This window comes from Equus caballus, chromosome 2 (assembly GCF_041296265.1).
Source record: "Equus caballus isolate H_3958 breed thoroughbred chromosome 2, TB-T2T, whole genome shotgun sequence".
Taxonomy (NCBI): Eukaryota; Metazoa; Chordata; class Mammalia; order Perissodactyla; family Equidae; genus Equus; species Equus caballus.
Window position 1 is genome coordinate 89,425,112 of NC_091685.1, and position 24,381 is coordinate 89,449,492.

Sequence of the window (24,381 nt, forward strand, 5' to 3'; positions counted from 1 at the left end):
AGTTTGCTCCCAATATTTTATTATGAAATTTTCAAACATATGGCAACCTTGAAGGAATTTTAAATTAACTCGCATAGACTCGCCTCCCACTTCTTATCATTAATATTTTACTGTATTTGATTTATCACATGTCCATCCATCAATCAACATGCATTCATTAGTCAGAATTCAATATTTGTTTATAGTTTTTCTTCCTTTGGTGTAAAGCGTACTACCATGAAATGCAGAAATCTTAGGTGTATATTCACTGAGTTATGATAATCACATATGCTTGGGTAACCCACTGTGTATCAAGATACAGAACATTACCATCACTCCAAAAATTTCCTTCGTGTCCCTTCTCAGTCAATTTATGCCACTCCCTACCAAAAGAATCACTGTTCTGTTTTTCTTTTTCTCCCATATGTTAGCTTTGTTTGTGCTAGAAATTCATGTAAGTGGAACCACACAGTATGTGCTTTTTTGTGTAAGCATGCTTACTTGGCATAAAGTTTTTGAGAATCATCCATGTTGTTGTGTGTGCCAGTATTTTGATTCTTTTTTCTTGGTGAATTGTATTTCATTGTATGAGTATACCACAGTTTGTTTACTATTCTCTTGTTAATATACATCTGTGCTGTTTCTGGTTTGGAACTATTGTGGTTAAAACTGCTATGAACATTTTTGTATAAGTCTTTTGTGAATATATGTTTCATTCTCTTTGGTAAATACCTAGAAGTGGAATTGCTGGGTCACGGGATAAGTGTATATTAAGTTTTGTAAGAAATTGCCATATCTTTTCCAAACTGATAATCCTATTTTACATTTTCATCAACAACATATGAAGGTTTCTGCAGTTTCATGACCTCACCAACATTGGTTGTTACCAGTCTTTTTAATTTTAGGCAATCTGTTGGGTATGTGGTGGTATTTGCTATGGTCTGAATATTTGTGTTCCCCCAAAATTCATATGTTGAAATCCTAACCCCAAAGGTGATGGTGTTAGGAGGTGGGGCCTTTAGGAGGTGACTAAGTCATGAGGGTGGAGCCCTCATGAATAGGATTAGTGTTCTTATGAAAGAGACCCCAGAGAGCTCTCTAGTCCCTTCCCACCATGTGAGGATACAGCTGGACATCTGTGACCTGGAAAAGGGCTCTCACCTGACCATACTGGCATGCTGATCTTGGACTTTCAGCCTCCAGAACTGTGAGAAATACCTTTATGGTTTGTAAGCTACCTAGACTGTCGTATTTTGTTATAGCAGCCCAAATGGACTAAGACTGTATCTTGTCATGGTTTTGATTTGCATGAAGATGGAGTTTTTAATTGCTTAAAATTGTAGAGGTTAAAAAGAAGAGAGAGAAAATCTTGATCCTAAGAGTACTAAAGGAGGTAGAGTAATAGAAATGGGGAGCACACTGGCCAGACTGAAAAGCTAATTTGAATAGGTAATATATTTAAATTTTACTGAATCCAGGTTAAGAGGAGGAAGCCAAGAAACACTTATAAATATCAGAATCAGCTAATAATAAAGGAAATATATAAGGAGGAAATCTCAGACAAAACTAAATGAGAATGATGTATTCTCTGTACATAGTATAGAATTCTGTACATAGCTCTGGATAAAAAGAATAAATTAAAAACCTTAGGAAAATATGAATGAGATAAGTTATCATTATAATGTTGTCCATCTGTAGGTTTGTATATTTTTTTCAATGCTGTTTTTTATCCAATGCCATTAATAAACTTACTGAGTTTTATTTTGCAGTTATAATCTTATCAACAAATTGTAAGGTAAATATTCTTGAAGAAATGTACAGCTAAATGGATTAGTCATCAGGAAGAGAAAACACAGATAGACTTGTTAGTAATTTTTGTGTTCAAATCATGTTGTATCTTCTGTATAGTAACATTTAAAGAACTTTTAGAACTGAAGGGATTTCAATTTTGTGTTTTCTTTGGTCTCCCTGGACTTTAAAAATTTAGGATAATCTACTTTTTTACTCTGACCATTGTAAACTAATGTTTTTTATTTTATTTATTTATATATTCATTCATTTATTTATTGTTTGCTGAGGAAAATTCGCCCTGAACTGACATCTGTTGCCAATCTTCCTCTTTTTTTTTGAATGTGAGCCACCACCACAGCATGGCCACTGACAGACGAGTGGCATAGGTCTGTGCCTGGGAATTGACCCTGGGCCACTGAAGTGAAGTACACCGAACTTACCCACTAGATTACTGGGGCTGGCCCTAAACTGATGTTTTTTAAAGGAGCATTACATTAACTTCTTTTGCATCCACTTATACTGTCTACTTATAAAATTCACTTTTTATAAAATTCTGCAAGAGTCATAACTGCCTCCAAATTGTAATTTCATAGTTTTGCCATTTTTGATTAAGAAAGTACATTAACTACATTAAAAAAATAAAATATATCTGTTTCTATTTTAGGTCCTATGTTAGAGATCACCAAGCAAGATTTTTTTGAAGAAGCACAAGCTCTCATTGCACATCATAAGAAAATAAATGAGGTTAATGCTTTGCATTTAGCTAACATTATATTTTTCAGGAAACTGATAACTATTTTTGTATACTACAGTTGTTGTTCCAAATGATTGCATGAACCCTAATAGGTCCTGAGTAGAAGAGAAAATGAAATCCTTACTAGCCTTAAAAGTTGATTTCAGATTGCGTTTAAAAATAAGATTTTTCAACTGTACAGATTATTTACTTACATATGTATTTAATTTGCACATTTAATCCAATTTTAATATTTTCTTTTGATGAATTATAACAGAAGTACTTGGATTAAATATCTCAAGTAAATATCCCTCTTTAGACACGATTAGACAAAGCTAAACTAGAAAATGTACTGTGAGAGGCATCTCTCCTCTGGCCCCAGCATCACCCGCTTACCTGAATGTTCTTCCATATCTCTTTGCATTAGAACTGTTTACCAGTCTGATAGCTCTGTGAGGGCTGCCACTATCTGTTTTGAATGTTGTATCTCCAGCAATAAGCATTGTGCGTGGTTCAATAAATAGTTGCTGAATGGCATATGGAAGATGGAAGGTGAGAAGGAGTGAAAGGGAAAGGGACAGCAAAGAGATAGGAGAGTCAGTCCAGGGTGAAATTTCAGAGGAGAGCATCTGTAGAGGAGATGGGAAATTTGGGGGACGAGCAGCCGTTGTGACAAATGGGCCTTCAGGGAGACAGGTGGGAGAAGAGAATTTTAGGATGGTTTACTGTGTGCCACACTATCCTATGCCCTTTCGAATACTTTTTTTAAAAAATAGAATTTTAAATAAAGATTTTAAATATTTTTCCATGCTTACTGTGGGAAGGGGGGATTATAATTTTTACATTTGTTTCTTTTGAATGGTCCTCTGTGCTGAGATTGGCCATATGTGATTTTAATCTTGTAATCAATATTGTTAGCATTGCTTAAATTTTCTCCTCTAACCAATTAAAAATTCTTTTAAGTTGTATTGATTTCACTAGTAGACACATGGGATAAAAACTTCACAGTCTTTATAGTTACATAGATGTGCCTTACAACCTGACCTGTTTTAAAAATTTTATGCAATAATATAAACATAATATTCTCATCTTTGGTTGCTTGGCAAAATGTGATACTAGCATCCTAAAACCTCCTTTTTGGCATCTCGAGTTGGCAACAAGTTGAATTTGTCTAAACCTTTTTTTTGGAGGTGGGGATAGAGGGCGGTATAGCTCTTTCTATGGGCCAGAGAATGACTAGACTAGAACCATTATAATTATTTGGATAATTATGTATCAGAGACCTAGGATTGTATTATTTTTCTATTGCTCAAATTCATCAAAATTAAGTGATGGAAAGGATCTGAAACGCATATCCGATTATTAATATGTGTTTCATAAGAACCCTGCTCCGTGGGTGAGCAGTTACTTTCAGTTGAACAGAGTGAGGGATTTGGGGTGTTAGCATTTTATGGACATTTGAAAATTCTTCAAAGATGATTGAAAAAATTAAATAATAATTTAGTTAAATTTAAATAAATATATAATAATTTAAATAATATAATAAATAATAAAATAATTTAAATAATATAATAATACTTTAAAATAATTAAATTCTTATATGTCTGTTTGGAAACTTCTATTTTAAGTTGGGCTTTAAAGTTGTATTTGAAAATAGCACATTTGAGGAGAAAAATTTTAAAATGTACATTTTTTTGAAGTGGAGTGTAACCCTCATGCTTGTTAAGGGCTTTTGGAGACCTACGAGGCTAACATCTGCTTTATCTGATTACTGTCATGTGCTTTATAGTAAATGTCTTGTAAAGTACTTTGTAAAATGTATGTAGTGGATATAATTTTAATAATTTATTATATAATTTTATTATACAATTAATGTTAAAAGTAAATTTCATTAAACTTATTTTTGTTTTATTCGTAGAATAAAGTTCAAGGTACTTCTATAAATGTTTTCAGAAATAAACATCAAAAACCAAAATCTGGCAAATTCATACCTTTGGAGATTAAAAAAAAGGAAACATTTGATGTGGTCGAAAAACTTCAGAGGGCACACAAAAGTATTTGTTTTCCCAAAGATCTTTCCAAAAGTGAACATTTGGAGGAGCCCCCATGCCAGCCTTCTCTCAAGGAGCCACGCATTTTTAATGTAAAAGAAAAATACAAGAAACCTGTAGATCTAATTGCAAAAGGTAAGTTTTTGGTGGAACAAAGAAGTTCAGCAAACCAACAGGCCAAACTCTTTGCTTCTGGTATGCTTGTAATGGAACTTCCTTGTTCAAACAAAACCCCACACTTTAAATTTTACCAATGAAAGGTAGGAGGCATGATTAATAGAGCTGCTAAACTCTAGGGGCCACTGGAAATTGAGAAGAGAGCATCCTAATGAGAAGGAAGAATTTAAAGGAACAAAACTGGTTAGCCATATCTTCCAAAAGAGTGATATTCCTTCTATATACAAGTCCTCAGAGACTGTTTAGTTCACCGTTAACTAAAGCAGTCAGAGGTTTATGGCCCTGAGTGCTGTTCTTGAGCAGATAGGTAGGGTAGACAAGCTATTTGTGAGTGTGTACCTTCAAAAACCTATAAGGATTTTTGGAAAGTATTGAGTTTTCCTTTAGGACAAATTGTAGTAAAGGTATATTCTCTATAAGGAACTTGGTAAGGTGGAACCTGGACATCTATTTAAGCAAAGTAATATTGTTTTCCTTACACTAATGGCTAGACTAAATGACCTCTTAAAACACATTTCTAGTCATAGCTTTCATAACTTTATATACATTTTTCCTCTTTTGTTACTGCTGATTATGTTATGCATTCATCTGAATTTTTTTTCATCCAATGAGTGCCTGTTCTGTGCCAGCCACTATGTTAGGAGCTGGAGAAACAAAGATGAAAAGGCTCACAGAGTAATGGTGGGGATAAACATCTGGGTAATTTCTTATTATACAATTTGACCATTGCTGTAATAGAGGTAAGAGCAAAGCATTATGGTAACACTGAGGAGTAACCAACCAAGTGCCAGATGAAAATTTCTCAGAAGAGATCTCATTAGAATTGGGTTTTAAGGATAAGTTTGTTAAAGATAGGGTGGGAATAGGAGAGGCCATTTTGAGGAGTGGGAGCAAACTATTAAAGCTCTGAAGGATGAAAGAATGTGATATGTTTTGGGAAAGGAGAGATGTGGTAAGAAATGAAGTTGGGAAGATGGGTGAGGCTAGCTTTTGAAGGGAATATAATAGCAGGCCTAAGGTTTGAACCTGTGTGTAATGGAAAGTCAATGGTGATTTTAAAAGTAGGGGTAGGGAATGACCAGATATTTCTGTTAGAAAAACAAAATTGGCAGCAGTGGCTGTGGAGAGAATGGTGGCAGAGAGAGAAGTGAGGAGGCTGCCTAGGAAAGACATGGCCCATGTAAGAGATGGCAGGGACCTAAATTCAGGCAGTAGTGAAGCCTGAAGTGTGGAGAAAAGATGTTAGAGCAATGTTTCTCAAAGTGTAGTCTTCAGAAGACCAGTCCTGAGTGATTCACCTTGACAAAAGGGTTCTTTGGTTAGATAAGTTTGAAAAAATGCATTCACTTCTTGGAGATTCATATTGAGCATTAATATATTGAAAGCTCTAAGAAATACTGCAGAAAAGAAATCTGTTTACTTTTTTTAACCTGGCTATCACCAATTCATTTGACCAAAGAATTACTAAAGAAAGATACTGGGGTTCCTAGACTGGAAAATGACAGACATCGTTACATTGTGATAGAAATTCAGAGGGAGGAGCAGATTTTGGGCAAGTGGAGAAAGGGATGGGGAAGATAATGAATTCCGTTTTAGACCTGTTAAGTAGACACGTATATGGAAGTAACGGTTAGGAAGTTGGAAATGGAGATCTGGCACTTAAGAGAGAGAGAGGTGAAGATTGAAGATTGTTGTTGGGGGTCACTGCCATACTGAAATTGTGGGGTTCATGCATTTGTTCAACCAACATTTATTTATTATGTGAGATATGTAGAGATGAAAGATAGGCTATTTGTCCTCAAGAAGTTCAAATGTGATGTATGTAATTTTGTGTGGTTGGAAGAAGGAACATAAATAGATGATTATAATATAGTGTGACTGCTACTGTAATAAAAATGATCTCTACTGCTTTGAAATCAATAGGAAGGATACCTAATTCAGATTTAGGAATCAGGAATGGAATCCCAGGAGATTTAAAGTCTTTGGTAAATTTTGAAGAATAAGTATTAACTCAAGAAAGAAGAAAAGTCCTATCTAGTCAGATCAGAGGGCCTACCATCTACATGATAATGGGTCTACATATATAATGTACCTCCATGATAATGGATATCTGAGAAAGTGATGATGATGTATTTGAGGGAACTGAAATGATTTTACATAACTGAAACATGAAGATTGAGGAGTAATTAGAGAGGAGACTAGATATGGAAGAACATTGAATTTAACCTAAAAGTATGGAGAACTATCCAGATGTTTTAAAGAAAAGTTGCAGCGATCACATTTGCATTTTAGAACATTTATTGACAGCAGAGATGAGGTATGATGAATTCTGGAGCCACAGAGACCAATGAGGAGACAGTAATTCACATAAGAAAGGATGACTTGAATTAAGGTAGTGGCACTGGGGATAAAACTGAGGGGAGAGACTTTAGAGATATTTGAGAAGTAGAGTTATCTAGATTTGATCAACAATAAGGTGAAGCATAAGACACAGGGAAGAGCTGTGGAATTCATTGGCTTATGGTTTGTACTAGGTGGCAGGACAGAAACAGACAAAGCAAGTTAAAGGTTTGGAGATGCATATTAGGTATAGTAAAACTGCCACCAGCAATAAGTCGGAATCTAGACCATGTATCTACTGAGCTTTGTAGCTTTAGGTGAAGAATTTGGGAAACAGCATTATTAAAAAAAAGTTGGTGGTTATTGGCTGCCTTTGGGAAGTTGTTATAAAAAAGAGATGAATCAATAAAAGTATTGGCTGGTTTGCAAGCAGAAATGAAAGGGCATAGAGAGATACCAGGTATCTGGTCCTTGGTGTTGAGCAAATGTCTACTAAGACTTCTCATTACATCAAAAATCATATTAAGAGTGTGTCTTTCTCAACCCAGCCCATTATCTCACATAACCTCAAGGCACTTACTATTAAGTTGAGAGACTAAGGCAAGAAGTAAAGAAGTGAAGATACAAAGGAGATTTTAAAACCATATATAAAAAGTGAACCTTGAATGTGCTTATTGGCATGTAGAATTAATTGGAAGAAAATAGATTAAAAAAATCTACCAAATATTTTAGAGAATTTCATTGCCAAAGAAACCATGAACCTTGATTGAATTGACTGTTCAAAAGTAAAATAACCTGGCTTTCTCTGGAAGTGGACCACAAAAATTGTGCAGTCTCCAAGAAGGATAATAACATGCTGTGGCCAAGGAGCAAGGCAAAAACATCCCAGAGTGGATCCAGGGGTCACTAAAAAGAAAATGAATGAGGGAATGCCTCCCAGAACAGAATCATTGTCTGCTCAAAGAAGTTCCCCACCTCCAGGTTAGAGGGCTTCTCAGTGACTGACTCCCCAGCAGGATTCTATAACTTCTTTGGTCTAGTGATTGCTATGTGTCTTCTCTTTTTCCCTTTCACTAGTGGAGTTTTTAGTGAGGTTATCTTATACCTGCTCCAGTACTGGATGTTGTGAGCTTTTGAGGGAAGGTGGAAATAATTTTTGTATTTGGTACAAATTATTACTGGACCAGAAAGAGTCACATCTGGACCTTGATGGACAAACAGCCATAGGTCTTGGACTCTGAGCTGGATACAGTGCCTTGGTAGACCTTTGGGTTGTCTCCTTCGGGGAGAGGAAAAGTGTATTTTGTCAGGGAGCAAAAATGAATGGATATTTGATTTTAAAAGGGCGTACTGTGGCAGAGACTGGCTAGATGCTCATCAAACTTATTATATCCTTTTCTTCTTGGGTACTCGGCTAAAATATATTCCTCATGTTCCTTGTAGGTAGGTGGAGCTATGTGACAGAGATTTGGTTCAATGGATTATAGTGGGAAGTGATACACATTCATAAAAATGTCTTGTGTTCTCCCCACAATGTGGCTCCCCACATTTTCAAATATGCCGAGTGTTTTTCCATACTCTTAAATCCATTGCAGTTTCACTCATGGGAGTGTGGTAAAAGTGCTTTTAATATCTGTTGATTGAAAAACATTTGTTCAGACTCCACTAAATATGCAAAACTTAGCATGGGGAATACAAGAGTGAGAAAAAAAGGGTCATAACTTGCTTCTTCATGGAACTTGTAGTCTAGCTGGAGAAACAGATATAAATTAAATAATCACTTAAATACAGATTGAGAGTGCACCACAAATGAATTGGACCTGGACTGGCTGTCAGCAAAATCTTCCTAGAGGGAATGACATTTGAGCTAAGATATGAAGGATGAGGAGGAATTACTCAGACAAGGAGTAATTCCTGCTTGGAATTCTAGGCCATGGGAAAACTGTTTGCAATGGTTTAAGTGAGGGAAGCACAGTAGTGCTTTAAAAGAAGTGCAAAAAGAACTAATGTGGCTGCAATTCTGAGAAGGAGCTAGAGATGGGTAAGCTGTGGCTGTCTGAAAAAAAGAACCTTGTAGTCGGCAGTGTGCTAGCAAATGTTTAACAGCTGGCTATGGTGGGAGGAGGGAGAAAACCTGATTTATAGCTTTTGCCGATTTCCATGGTGTAAATACTCTAATGTAGTCAATTTCAAGTTACCGATGTGACATCACTGATTTCGGGAGTTGAGAGAGATGTTCACAATCTCCTCTTCTGAGCATTGTGGCAAACACCTTTCATGTGCCGCTTGAAATCCTCTTGGACTCACTTCTTATTTCAGCCACTGCTGTAGTGACTGGTTCCTGCTTCAGCCTTCCCTGACTCCTTCCTGGCTTGGCATACCCACAGGAATGTTCTCAGGACCGACACAGGAGCAACAAGGAAGGGAGGATGACAGCGATGGCTAAATGTTTCCTCCTTTCTTTCCTGGGCAGGAGCCTCTCGGTTACATTCTATAAAGCTTTTCAGAAGGTCCCAAACAGTTAAGCAACCAGTTTCTTGTAGTAATGGCCCACTCAAAAAGGATTCTGACATTAGTTTTCCCTTCTTCCTTATTTCCCCATCATTCATTTCTATTCCCCAAGCTCAGTTCCTTAAAATACTCCCCTAAGAATATTTTGATGGCGAGTTGTCAGTACTTGCTGAAAGACTGGGTGTAGAGTGTGAGGGAAAGGAAGAGTCAAGGAAGGCTGATTCTTAGGCTTTAGACCTGATGAACTGGAAGATAAGAACTGTGTCTTTCTGAGATGGAGAAGAGAGGGAGATGCAGTTTTGAGTAGGCAGAAAAGCAGAGTTGAGATTTGGACATGTTATGTTTGAGGTGCCTATTATATGTACAAATGAAAATGTCCAATAGATAGTCTGTTATATAAGTGTGGGCTCATGGGGAAGGTTGGAGTCGTTAATATATAGATCAATATTGTCCAATAGAAATATACTATGAGCCACAAATGTTGTAACTCAAAATTTTCTAGTGGCCACGTTAAAAATGCAAAAAGAAACAGGTAAAATTAATTTTAATAATAGATTTATGTAACCTAGTATATCCAAAATATTATCATTTCAATGGTTAGTCAATATAAAAATTGAGATCTTTTTACATTTTTTTCATATTATGTCTCCAAAATCCAGTGTCTATTTTAGAAATGGGACCAGCCACATTTCAAGTGCTCGATAGCTACAGCTGAGTGGCTACTGTATTGGACAGCACAGGTATAGATTTTATTTACAATCAGAAACTTAGATAAGATCATTTAAGAAGTAAATGTAGGTGGAGAAAAAAGAAATCCAAGAACCAAATCCTAGGGATTTCCAACAGTTAGAAGGCAAGAAGAGGAGTTCTTAGCAAAGGAAGTGGAAAATAAACAGCTAGGAGGATAATCAGGAGAATGTGAGATATGTTACTCATATTTCAATCAGGGAGGAGGAACACCTTAGACAGGAGCAAGGAAGCTCATCCATTGTACTGGGAGGAGGAAGGCAGGGGCCTGCACACAGACGCAGGCCGATTGGTAGATTAGGTGGTGGGATTGTTTCTATTTTTTCACTGAAATCAGAAGCGAGGTCTTCGCTTGAGGAAGGAGTGGGAAGTACTGGAGTGAGGAGTGAGGAGAAGGGTGAATAATCATAATCTGGGAAAGTGTGAAAGTGAATGGACTATGAAAAGACAGTTTGTTCTGAAAAATAAAATCCTCCCCCCCTTTTTTTTTTAAGAGAAAAGAGAAATGGTTGGGAAGTGTCAGTAAGGATCAAGGAAGAAATTGACTTTATCTCTAGCCTTAGAGTATGGGAAGGGTGGAAAAAAAAGAATAGCTACCCCTTGAGAGAGTGCTGCAGAAGCTGGGCCCTCAGGAAAATGAGGTGTTAAAATAAGAAGATAGGGGGACATATAGAGAAGATAGCTAGAATATCAGTTCAGCTAGTGACAGATCTGGGGTTTCTTAGGGCACAGTGAAGAGTTTAGGGAGATGATTCAAGGAAGAATGAAAGTTTGAGGGTCTATGGAGATTAAGAGAGGGAGAAGACTAGTGTTGAGGGTCTCATAGAGAAGGTGGATAATTTGTTCTAATGATAGTCTCCTTTTTGAGATTGTTCTCTTTAGCAGTTTGTAATCACGAGGCCAAGGATATTGGGGGTGGAATGTGAGACAGGAGTGAGGGGTCTTTCAAGAGCACAGGGAAGACAGTTGTCCTCCTGAACATCCTACTATGGGCTCTGCTGAAGTCAGAGAGATTTTACTAGGAGACTTTGCATATGTCCCACCAGACAGCTATGAAGTGCTGATCTTAGAGTTTATATTTGAATTAAAGTTGCAATTCATTTCTCAAACTTATCTAAAAAGTGTATATTAAGTCTGTAACTTGGATCTATTTTTTAAACATATTCCTAATATTCACTTCAGTGTGAATGGAAGCATGATCTAAGATATCACTGGCATTAATTCCAGAACTTTATTAAAGTTTGTGAGATTAGAAAGAAAGTGAGTCCTGCATGTGTGGTATATGTACCTTTTGCTCATGCTACACTGACATATTCTGTTGCATTATCTTCTATAAACTGAACATCTTATGTGAAAATAGGCCAAACATTCTTTGAATTTGATCCAAGGATATCAACTTTAAAAATACACTGTAACAATTATAATATCAAATATCTTTAGTAAATATGTTCTTTGTGCTTGCATATAATACATGCCCATATTTTTCTTATTAGAGCAAAATCAGAAAAAATAGGAAATGATTTCCTCTTCAAATATATAGATATTTTACAGTACTGCCTAACGAGTTTATTTTGTCATGCTGCCAACAATTTATGAATCTTGATAGTTAGAAATCACATTAAAACCAGTTTTTATAAACTGATATTAAATATTAAATTTTAGTTTATTTCGTATATTAAATATTAGTTTATAGTTACCATATAATATATAATATTCATCTACTTATGTATTCCCTTGGTAACAAAAAATACTTAGGTCTAATTTTGAATCATTTAAATATGAAAACATTTTAATTACACTCAATGAGATTTCATGATATTCACGTCAAGAAAATATATTTAGAGTTGATATTGGATTGTTCCTTAACCAGTTTGGAAAGGAGCAGAAGTGTGTGTGTGTGTGTGTGTGTGTGTGTGTATTCTTTGGTCTCCAAATCACAAATCTTTTCTTTAAATATAAAATGAAGGCATAATGAATTTTAATAATGCTTTAAAATAACTATATGGCTAGAAAGCACTGGAGAAACCTATCAGTAAAAATGACTGAGCCACATTTATTTTTTTGCCCACAACACTGACAACTTACCAAACAGTTTTTTGATCAACAGGGTTTATAAAATCTTCTATTTTCTATTTTAAAGATTTTAAGTATACGTATGATATGAATGAACATATGAAAACTGTTTTTTTACCCATTCCCACAAAAGTATTTGGAGGAATTTAAAACCAGGTTCCATAACAATTTATAAGAAACGTGGAAACTAGAAATTTTTTTTAATGAGGTGGAAAATTATATTGAATTTAGTACTACGAAATAATTTGATTTTTGAAGCTTTGGAACTTGAAACATGCTAATCTTCCTCCATGTATGAAAACAGACTCTAGTTGAGGAGTTTCTAAATGAGGGAATAAATTTGGGATAATGTCATTAGAGATCAACACACAGAGAATTGCAGCTGCTTCTCTGAGTTTCTTCCTGGTTTAGATTACTGTTTCTTCGTATTTCTTGTCAGGGATTTTCTTCTGCTTGCCTATGCTCTTGAAGAAAGAACCTAAACAGAATTCTTAAAAGTAGCAAATGAATAGAATTATATAACTGAGTGACAAATGTCTTGGGCACAGTCCTTTCTTCTTTCTGCCTTTTCTCTTTTTCTACTACCTGATAACCTCTGAAGTAGAAAGATGCAGGATGGAGACTCAAAGTAAGACAGGAGACTCATAGCTTCTTTAGAAACATGGTTTGCTATATTGAAGTAGCCATGAAGTTCATTAAATTTCAATAAATTAATAGTATGTTAAATGTAAAAATTATTAAAACATTATAAAGGATTTAAAGACAATTGAAAGGTATTCTTTTTACCATCTGCCTTCTATTAACTCTGTTATTAGTCCAGAGGACAACTTAGGGAATAACAGAAATCTTAGGATAGAGTATGACTTGCAGAGGCTTTCTGAATAAGTACATTTGTTCCATGTTTTGCGTCTGACAAGGAACACAGGAAGAGAAGAGTTGAGTCTAGTGAAATATTTTACAGTGGGCTCGGGTCCTTCCTAGGTCATTCGTACAGAAGCTTTATGTACGAGTAAATAAAACTAGCTCCTCTGAGGAAGTAAAATGACAGCAGCTGCTTCCTAGAAATGGTTTCCTGTTGTAGTGACAACCTTCCTCTGTTGTTTTTGGCTCTCAGCATCCTTTAACTTTACCTCTGGGTAAAGGGCACTCTCATTTCACTTTGGAGAAACACTCCACCCTTTTTGAGTCTGTGCAGTTTCGGGTGGGCTGTCTCCCCACCCCCAGCTCGACTGGCATGTAATTCAGGCATAGCCAATGAGAACAGCTTATTCTAATGGCCACAGTGATGGGTGGAGTGATTGGGCTTAAGCCAGCAAAGGTGATGTGAGCTTGGAAGTACTAGAGAACACAGCACAGAATTCTAGAGTAAAGTCAACATGGAAGAGTGAGCTGAATGATGCAGAGAAATCAAGTCCTGATGACATTGTTTAAGCCTCTGACCCAAGCTTTGCTGAAGATAAACCTTCCCTGGGCTTTCCAGTTTATGTGAATCCCTGAATTCTGTCCTTTTGAGAAGGCAGTATGGTTTAGTGGCTCGGAACATGGGAGTTCAACTCCCTAGATTCAGATCCCAGCTTTCTCACGTGTTAGTTTCTTCTCTTTCTTTAAACTAATTTGGTTTTCACTGGTAGTCTGATGCAAACACTTTCCTTAGCGTCGTAGTAGGAAAAATTTCACTTAAGGTGTGTGTAGTTGGTTGAATAATGACCACCCAAAGATATCAGATCCTAATTCCTAAAACCTGTAAATTTACCTTATTTGGAAAAAGGGTCTTTGAAGATGTGATCAGGTTAAGGATCTTGAGCTAAAGAGATTATTTTGGATTATCCCAGTGGGCCCTAAATGCCATCACAAGTGTTTTTATAAGAGAAAGCCAGAGGGAGATTACACACACACACACACACACACACACACACACACACACGGAAGAGGAGACACAATGTAACCATGGAAGAAGGATTGGAATGATGTGTCCACAAGCCAGGGATTGTCAGCAGTCATCAGAAGCTGGAAGAGGCAAGGAATGGATTTGCTTGCAGAGCCTGTGAAGTAGTACAACCCTGCTGATACCTTGATTTTGGACTTCTGGCCTCCAAAACTGCGAAAGAACAAATTTCTGTTGTTTTCAGCCACCAAGTGTTTGGTAATTTGTTAGGAAGCACTTAGAAAACTAATATAGTGTGCTTCCAAAAGTGAGTTACAATTTTAGACATCATTTTTGAAAAATATTTTTCCTTGTTATAATGAGTGTACAAGTGTGATCAATAGGCTAATTGTTTCAAGTCTCATTTCTTCATTAATGTATTTATTCAGCAGCTATATTAAGCTCCTACATGAGCCACATACTGTGGGGTATGGTGGTCCCTGCCCTCATGGAACTTTCAACTTAGCAGAAATTACTTTCCCTGTCTTTCTCTTAAAAAAAAAATATATATATATATATATATATATATATATATATGGTCCTAGTGGATCAGGGTTATAATAAGTGACACTACCTTTTCCTTTCTGAATTTGGAATTCATTGAATTGAGAAATAAAACACAGAAGTTGAACAAAGGGAGATTAAAAAATTCATTTTGTTACAGAGAAAGCTGATGGGAGAATATGGCTCTGAATAGGTAGCCCTGTGGCTTGTGAATCTTCTCCCAGAATTAAACTCACCCTCCCAGTCATAGTCAGAACTTGCCAGCAGCAACCCTCCCATTCCTGCCCTCTGCACAGAGCAGCACATGCCCTCTAACTAAACCTTGCAGTGCAGAGGACAGTATACTTGCTTGATCCGTGTTGGCAGGCTGGAGAAACTCCAAAGGAACTAAGCCCAGCCTGACTCCTCTAATCAGAGTGAAGAAAGGGGTGTGGTGAGGCAGGCCTTTTACTCTGGCGAACCAAAGCTGTGAACCCTTCTGTCTAGCCATACCCTCATGTCTCTTGTATCTCTAACTAAGAGAAAGTATGAGTATATACCTTCTTCCCAGTAATATAAATTCCTATCATCAGAGGCCACTGTGTTACTAATTACTTGCAGGATTTGTCTATAGTCTGAGGTTTACATAACTTTTGGAGTGTTTGAAAAAGGAACAGCCATAAACTGGGTATTAAGGTCATTAAATCTTTTACTAAGTGGCATGTAATTTCCTCCTAGCAATGCTAGGCACTTTGGAACATTAAAAAAAGTGTAAGCCATGGAACACTTACTTCCTCTCAGTGATTTATAGATAGCCAAGGGACCCATAATTATTTCTGTCCTACTGTGTGGAAGTTGGTCAACCCCAACCACTAACGTTTGTATTACTTTAACATTTTTCAGGCACAAATATAATCATCACATGCTAATTAGTAAATCAAGTAAAGTTAACTTTAAACATTTGAGGCTGAACTTCTTATTAAGATCTTAGTTGTCTTTCTGGGACAACACCTTTCTGAGATTGATTTATGTTTATATAAAAGAAATAAGGAGAGCCTAACTTAATTGACTTCTCTTTTTACTAATTTTGAAATGGAGGTTTTTGTTGATTTTCATATAAGCTAAAGACTGTTGTTAAGACAGTAACCCCATTTCCAGTAAGAGAAAGTCTTTTGTGATTTTTGAGCCTACATTGTTAATGTGCTCCTCAAACTTGTTCCCCTGCCTTTGGTCTAAATCTGAGTTAATCTTTAAACAAAGTTATGCCAGAGTGATTTTTGTAAAATGCGAATCCTGTACTCTCATTTTTCTAAAATCCCTCAATGTTTCCCCAGGGCCGACAGGATAAAGGAGGTGAGGTTAAGTGTTTTATCCATCCCAATTATAAATATTTTTTTCAAAAATTTGATGAACCATGATAGAAGAAAGACTGAATTATCTTTCTCTTATTTTTATGGAAAATATATTTTTGTTGCATGAAGAGGTAACCAAAGAGTATATAGCCAAAAAAGTAGGAAAAAAGTATTATAGAGGTGTGTCTGGGAGTTAATAGCAAAAATATTGTTATTTTTCTGGATTTTGTAATATTGTGATTGTCAGTTTTTTATAATTTGTGATTTGCGGTGATAATCTTCTCTAATTCTAAATGTTCACATTTGCACCTCATTTTGTATTTATACTTTTACAGACACTTTTTTTGGTAGGACCCCACCAATTTTATGAGTTTCAGTCCCCAAAATATCTGGATTCACTACTGATGGAGAGGCAAAATTAGAAGCAGGAAAATCGGAGGCTACTGTTGTAAAATAGAAATAATGAGATGATGACTTGGATTATGGTGATGCCAAGTATTTAGCTTTTGGGTTTGTTTTGAGTGTAGAAACTTCAACTGGATTTGCTGATGAGTTGGTTCTTAGATGTTATTAGAAAGAGAAGAGTCAAAGGTGACCGATTCATCAGCAAATCCTGTTGAAGTTTCTACCTTCAAAACAAATCCAAAAGCTATATGCTTTTGCCCCAAGTTGTTGAAGATAGAGATGCCATTTACCAAGATGAGGAGTCTATGGGAGGTACAGACTTGATTCTTATGACCAGGAGTTCAGCTTTAGTCATATAAATTCTGAGATATCTCTTAGGCATCTAGGTGGAGATATTGAATAGAAAGTTGGTATCTGGGTTTGGAGTTCATGGCAGAGGACTAGAGGACCACTTTGGGATACCTCAGCTTATAGATAGTATTGAGTGCCCAGAGGCTATATGATATAGCCATAGGAGTGAGTTAGAGAAGTCCAAGAATTAAGGTGCAAAGTATTTAGAGGTCTAGGAAATGAGAAGAAACTAGCAAAGGTGACTGAGAAAGAAGCAGCAAGTGAGGAAGGAAAAAAACCACAAAATCCAAAACAGGAGACTGAGATATGCTGGAAACTGAGTGAAGAGGGTGTTTCAACTGTGTTTGATCAACTGTGTCAAGTTCTGCTTATAGATCAAGTATGATGGGGACTGAAAATTGACATTGGACTTAGCAAGATGGTGGTCAATGATGACCTTGGCACCTGCTATTTTAGTGGAGTGGTCAATTCAAGAAAGAATGGGCAGAAAGAAATTAGACAATAAGAACTATTTCAAGGAGTTACATTATAAAGGAGAACACAGAAATTGGGTGCCTGTTGAGACCCAGAGAGAGTAGTTTTTTTGTTTGTTCTAAGATAGGAGAAATGGCAACATTTCTGATCAGAAGAATCAAGAGGAGTGGAAAAACATTGTAATAAGAGGAGAGGGGAGAATTGCAGGAGCAATGTCCTTGAGAAAGTGAGTGGATGAGAACTGTTGTACAAGTAGAGGGATTGGTCTTCGATTGGAATGTGGATTATTTTTACCTGCAATAATGAGAGGGCACACAGAGTACAGAGATAAAGATGCTTTCAGGAGGGTAGCTTTTATTTTCTCAGCAAAACTGAAAGGAAGGTATCAGCTGAAATTAAAGTATGGGGAAAGTGTTGGAAGTTTGAAAGAAAGTAGAAAATAAGAAATAGAGAGGGGAGGGTAAATGGACTAAGGAGTTGTACTGTGATTACTGGATAACATTAAGATCCACTTGGGTTCATGTTAATGAGTGTGAAATGAGACCAATCATCACATCAATCATACAGGGTACAAATACCACAGAATAGATGGAGACTTAGATTCAACTAGGGTTTTGTGTTTTCTCAAATGGAGATGACAAAATGAGAGAGGGGGCAATGGAGTTGAGAGTCTATGAGACAGGGTGATCATAAAGATTGGACTTTGGATTTTAAACTGGCTAAGATATGAAGGTGGTAAGGGAGAGTGAAAATGTGGTAGTATTAATGAATTACAGGTCCTGGTAGGGGTCAAAAAGTGTTGGTGATAGGGAATAACTTGGAAAAAATAGGTGGCGATTAGAGAGTGGGATGCTTCAAATTGAGCTCATCAAGTAGCAAGAGATTGGTAGTGAAGAGGGCCAGCGTGTGAACATGAACATGAATGGCTTCTTGAGGGTAAACAGTAGTTCCTTTCAGTCTTTTGTAACCCTCAGGCTGACAGACATTCAACAAATGTTTTTGAATGAATTAAGAGAAAAAGTTGACTCTCAGAATGGAGGGAAGGGGATGAAAGTAGGTCACTCTGAGTCGATTTTTTATTTAGCAATTGCATTTGTCTGTATACGTTTGTGGGGTGCACAGGACAAAGACCCATTCGGGCTAGCTCAAGTAAAGTGAGCTTATTTTAAGTTTCAGACCCTACTAAAGGCCAAGAATGGGAACATAAAATACAGCTGGGACTCATAAGAACTGAAAATCCACGGGAACTGAGATGCCCTCTCAGTCTTTCAAGGAACTCTTAGTCCGCCATCTTGCTTCTCTCAATGGGACTATTTTCCTCATAGATAGGTCTCTTCTCCTCATCTTACACACGGACCAACATGGTTACCTCAAGTCCTAAGTTCATGTGAACTTTTGACTTCACTCAACACATCTAACTCATTTTCTTAGTGCTCATATTTCTGGGAGAGGGATGGACCTAGGCTGGGTTAGGTGATCCCAAAGCCACAGGACAGGAGTGACGGTGATAAGGTGCCAATACGGCCATTTAGGCCCAACCTCTCAGCAGAGTCTATAGACAAGAGCGGTTTGGGGAGAGGGGGCTGCATGGGCCAGACACTCCCAAACCAGTCATCTTTTTTGTGAGGGAGGAGGTTGGATAGAAAAAAGCAGGACCTGTTAGATTAAGCAAAAAACTTCTTACATTTATGAGAACATATGCTTTAGCCTCTATAATTTTATCTTTTGTTTTAGTAGAAGTTCAGTAGAAGATAATCTTACTATCAAGTAGTTAATATTGGTTATTTTGCTAGTTACCGTTACAATTAGCAAGCCTTGGCTAGTCAATATCTTTATAAACTTCTTTCCATTTCCTCTGATGAAGCCACTTATTTGTGCCTGACCTAATAAGTTAATTTGTACCAGAATAAGTTATTTTTCAGGCCAGATATTTTTAAAATAAAAAACCCTTCTTCATAGCTCTCTACTGCAGAGGTACTGATTAAGCAAGCCCTGTAAGGATAGTTTGGGCAGTGGCTTCACGAGACATCAACAATCTTTCAAGATGAGTGGACAGTGTTCTTGTTACCATTTTAGAGAGGCATTAGTTACTCCTATTTTTAGCTGCAAAAAACATCTCCCATCAAATTTGTTTTCCTGTGTGCTGAGCCATACTCCCTGCTAGAAAGTAAGGGATCTTATCTAGTTTGCATTTTTATCCCGAGTGCCTAAACAGCAGAATGATGAGCTCATTTAGAACCTGAAATATATTCTAAAGTGTTTATTGAATAATGGAATGAAGGGGGTTGAGTGTAAGTGTGTTTGTAAATTACCAACCAGATTTAAGCAAGCCTGGTAGTTTTTCAAATTATTCCATGTACCATTGAGTGGATATTTCTGTAATAAGCTGCTGATCCCTATGTTACACCTTAAGAAGACCTAGTGTGTATGTGTTTGTGAAGCGTGACAGTTACTGTACAGAATAAAGATCAATCCTAATCACTGTCCAGTGTAAAACAGCTGCTGCCTGAGCTATTCGGTGCCCAAGGCAGTTATTCATTTCTCTGGCCTGCATGGATGCTTCCAAAATGATTCTGTCACAGCATGTGTGTTCTGGCATTCCCTCTGAACACTGGGAAACCTGGAGCCAAGGATCTATTAATGCCTGAAGTGTGGAATGTGTGACATTGATCATCCCCTCTTGGAGCTGGCACTGCTCTGAAGCAGCCTGGGAACCAGGGGAGCAAGCCTGCTGCCAAATCCATCTGGTTTTGATCCTATTGCACTTAATGAATCAAAACATTATTTTAGAGACAGTTTATTTTTTTAAAAACTATTCCAGAAGTCCAGTGAGTACTCTGACTATACTTAGGATGGATCAAAAAGAGGTTTCATGTCTTCACCATGGAGACATTCGTGAAGACATATGATGTGTTATCATCACATATTTAACAGGTGCTCATAAGAACTTCCGATGTGATTGAGTTGATGGCAATTTCTATTTAAGTTCTTGGTTTCCAGCTACACTAAACTGCTAAGTATGGCCTTTAAATAGCATCCAAAAATAGACTGGTATATGTGGTTGTAGCTCTGTAAATAAATGACCTTTGCTTTTTTATTTCTCAGTAAAAGTTTGAAAATTTTTATATATCTCTATAAGCTGATTTTGGTTTTAAGAAACTGAAAATGCTTCATTATTCTCCTATTGGAAGCCAATTAATAGAGGATAAGACAGAGGAGCTAAAAAATAACATATATTGAGCATCTACTGCTCATTAGGCGCTATGTTAAGCCATGCATAATCCAAAATCTTACAAGATAGGCATATTATTAGTTGCATTCTATGGATAAGAAAATTCAGACTTAGAGAGAGACATGCCCACAAGCTGCTGTCATGGATAGTAAACGACAGAACCAGGACTTGAGGTCTTTCTGACTCTAAAGCTTGCTCTCTATCCACTCATGCGCCATGCTACTTCTTCTTTCTTGGTGGCATTAGGAGCAATTCAGGGTGCTTAGAGGAATGAGCATCTCCCAAATGCTCTGGGAGTATAGAAGTGGTACTGGATCTTTTCCTAAATTATTGTATACCTTGAGCAAGTCACTTTTCTTCTCTGTCTTAGTTTGCCTTATAAAACTGATCTAATGCTTGCTGCTTTGAAAGGCTATTTTATTTCCATGAAGAACTGTGATCTTTCAGAAAAATGGTGACATTTAAAGTGCCCAACCTCATTCTTAGATAATAATGAAAACTACTCCATTGTTCAGGTATGTTCTGTAGCAATTGAATGCTTTTCTGGTTCTTCCAAAGACGTTCCCGAGTGGCAGCGTCATTTTCAGTAAGTCCTCACAGAGGCGTCCTCTGGGTGAAGACAAAGAATGGCAGGGAGTGGTGACAGCTAGGTAACTCAGCGCTCATTGCTTGTACGAATCCGTAGTGGAATATTCAACTACTGCTGCTGCTTTCACGTTCCTATCTGACCAAAACCTCAAAGACCCGATGCATTTCAGAAATTTCACCAGAAAAGAAATAACATCTAAAGAGGCTATTGTGCTATGAATTGGAGAGCTCAAGAAATCCCAGGAAATGAGTATATTTTTGCTAGTAAAAATGAAAAGAGAACTGGTGTTATACAGATATTTTTAAAGGTTAGAATATTCGCTTTGGGATGAGCTTTGACAGTTGCTTCATTTTTTCTTTTTTATTGTGAAAATGGTGACTGTTCTTACATCTTTTCTAACAATATCACATTCATTAGTGGGAGTTCAAGTGGTTTCCTTGAGTCGGAGGAGTAGCATAAATATGGGGAAGGATTGACTGTTTCTGTAAAAGAAGTGAGGGCATGATTACTTTGCTGGGTCAACAATAATGAATTGTCCAAAATGGCTATAAAGGTGTTCTTGGTGTTCCTAGACAGTTTCTTAGAGAAAATTGTTATGCGAGCAATTAGAACTTAGCACTGGCACTATGTGTTTACAATTCTAGGACCCAGTGCTAGAATTACCAGGCCTTGGGTTTATACTGCCCAAGGCATTTCTCTGCCTGGCTTTTAAATGAAGCCTGATTTTAATTTGTACGTAGTGCTTTTGCCTTATTTAAAGAAAAAAAAGGGGCTGGCCCGGTGGCGCAGCGGTGAAGTTCGCACGTTCCGCTTCTCAGCGGCCTGGGGTTCACTGGTTTGAATCCCGGGTGCGGACATGGCACCGCTTGACACGCCATGCTGTGGTAGGCGTCCCACATAGAAAGTAGAGGAAGATGGGCACAGATGGTAGTTCAGGGCCAGGCTTCCTCAGCAAAAAAAGAGGAGGACTGGCAGTAGTTAGCTCAGGGCTAATCTTCCTCAAAAAAAAAAAAAAAAAAGAAAAGAAAGAAAAAGAAAAAAGAAATCACAACAGTTGGAACCCCAATTTGCTCCAATCTGCCTTTTGCAGCTGATTTTATTTACTTATAGGCGTAATTACATTTTAAAAAGTTTTATGGCATCAGCGGTAAAATCAAATGAGTGTATGACTGTTCTAGTCATTTATTTCTTAAAGAAATTTTAATTGTCCAGATCAACAGATTTAGATCACTCTTCCCCTTGAAAAAGGAATATTTTTCAAGTGTTGGTTTTCAATGAGGTTGCCCTCCTTTGTGGTTGATCACCAAGTTGTCTTTTCTTGAACCTAGAGTGAATTTCACGTCTTCCTAGATTTGTTCCAGTGTTTGTAGCCCTGATATAAACATTCCTTTCATGAGGACATATTTTCACTGCTTAAAGGAGCAGCCTCTGTGGCTGGAGAGGGTAGGAAACAAGACGACCTTACATTTGTGCAACCATATTGCGAATACAGTCCAGAATGATGGTCTGCACATGGATGATAATGAGAGTCACACCTAATAAATGTGCCACACTTAATAAACTCTCTGCATCTGCTGGCGAAAGAATGTGAGATTTAGAGACCAAAATCAGAAGTCAAAGTCTGGTTCTCTTGCTGCATGTTCCTGGCCAAATTATTTAGATATTGGATTCTCAGTTTCCTATTTTGTTAAATGGCGATGATAAAAATAACTGCTGACTATATTGCTGCGAGAACCAAATGAGATTTCTGTTTGAAAACATAATGTAATTATAAAATAGTAGGCACTTTATTAAGGACTCATTGAAGGACTCATGAGAACATATACACTGATATAGAAAAGCTTATGGTTGTCTTTCAGTGTAAAGGAGTTATACAGTGCTTTTGCAAAAAGAAAAATTTTCTTGGAAATATGAGTGGGTTGAATGTGCTCCCTCCCTTCCTTTACTTCCCCTCAATTAACAGATCATATTCAAACATTACACATGGTAGGGAATCTAAAGCTTAGTATGACGCATTTACCTAGCGGTTATCTGAAAACTAATGTGCTAGTTTTATGTAAATATGTTCAAGCTATGTTGGTGCCCAAGTGTATCATCTGGTATTAGAGTTTCATGTATCGTGTGGTTTTAAAGAGTTAATAAAACCGTAACTACTTAATAAACTGCTAGGGAACAACTGTGACAAATGTTGTTGGCATCAAATATACTGGGAAATAGGGTTTTCAGCAGAAGTGTCTTAATTAGGAGTGGGGCCAGCTTCCATCCTCTATTTCACCTTGGTTTCTGCTTCTGCAACAAGTCACAAAACTGGTCAGGTTAACAGCCTAGAACTCCATGATTGGCTGCAAATGAGTCAGATTCCTGTTCTGTCTGGTGGTTAATATCATTGGCAAGTCTATGTAGATAAACAACAAAAAGAATGCCAAGTCCATTTGAGGACAAACAACATATCATGGTTTGGCGTGCATCCTTTGTCCTTTTATGTGGGCTTAGTTTTAGGCATGGGAAAAATATGAGTCCTAATGCAAGGTGAGAAAGTATGTCAAGGTGTTTGAGATATTTTACCTAAAACAAATAATCGTATGAAATATGAGGAAAGCTGAGAGCTGGTGAGAAAACAAAGGAAGAAATTATCATTTACAAATAGCTGTTTACCTCACTTGAAAATGATCCTAATCAGGAATTTGCATTTCTTTAAAGCCTTTCTGTTAGTGTTAATATTCCTATCCCTATTTCTCAAAAGCAATTATCACATAAAATGGCTTATAATAGGAGTGTTATTGCTTTTCTGGCATTCAGCATGTAAGATTTTTATTGGTATACTTGTCTTTTTTTTTTTTCCTAAGCACCTGCAATTATATTTACATTCTGACAAAATATGGTAGAGGTGGCACTTAAATCTCCAAGTTCCTATCTATGATTCTAAGCAATTTTACAGTCTTTCCAGCTCTGCCTGTTTTCTGTAACAATTTCAAATGCAATTAAGGCACAGAAGTATCATTCGTAAAGTTTCCACAAAGAGAATATATTTTGGGTTTTGGTGTGTTACAATAACTTGCTTTGCAATTAGTGTGGCGGATCTAGGATTAGCTCAGGATTTGAACCTTAGTAGTGAGGCTGTAAGATCTTAGCTTTGAATGGGGGAACAATTCTGACTGTGTGGGGAAAG

The 24,381-nt window shown here is 37.0% G+C and overlaps 1 protein-coding gene across 5 annotated transcripts in view; it reads left to right on the plus strand.

Annotated features, from left to right (window-relative positions):
- The window catches only part of IQCM (IQ motif containing M), a 417,125-nt gene that overhangs the window by 81,833 nt on the left and 310,911 nt on the right, over positions 1 to 24,381 (plus strand). For all 5 annotated transcript variants that reach the window (XM_070257817.1, XM_070257806.1, XM_070257801.1 and 2 more), the window contains 2 exons: positions 2,435 to 2,514; positions 4,422 to 4,689. In XM_070257817.1, coding sequence (XP_070113918.1) covers positions 2,435 to 2,514; positions 4,422 to 4,689 — 348 coding nt within the window. The remainder of the gene's footprint in view (positions 1 to 2,434; positions 2,515 to 4,421; positions 4,690 to 24,381) is intronic.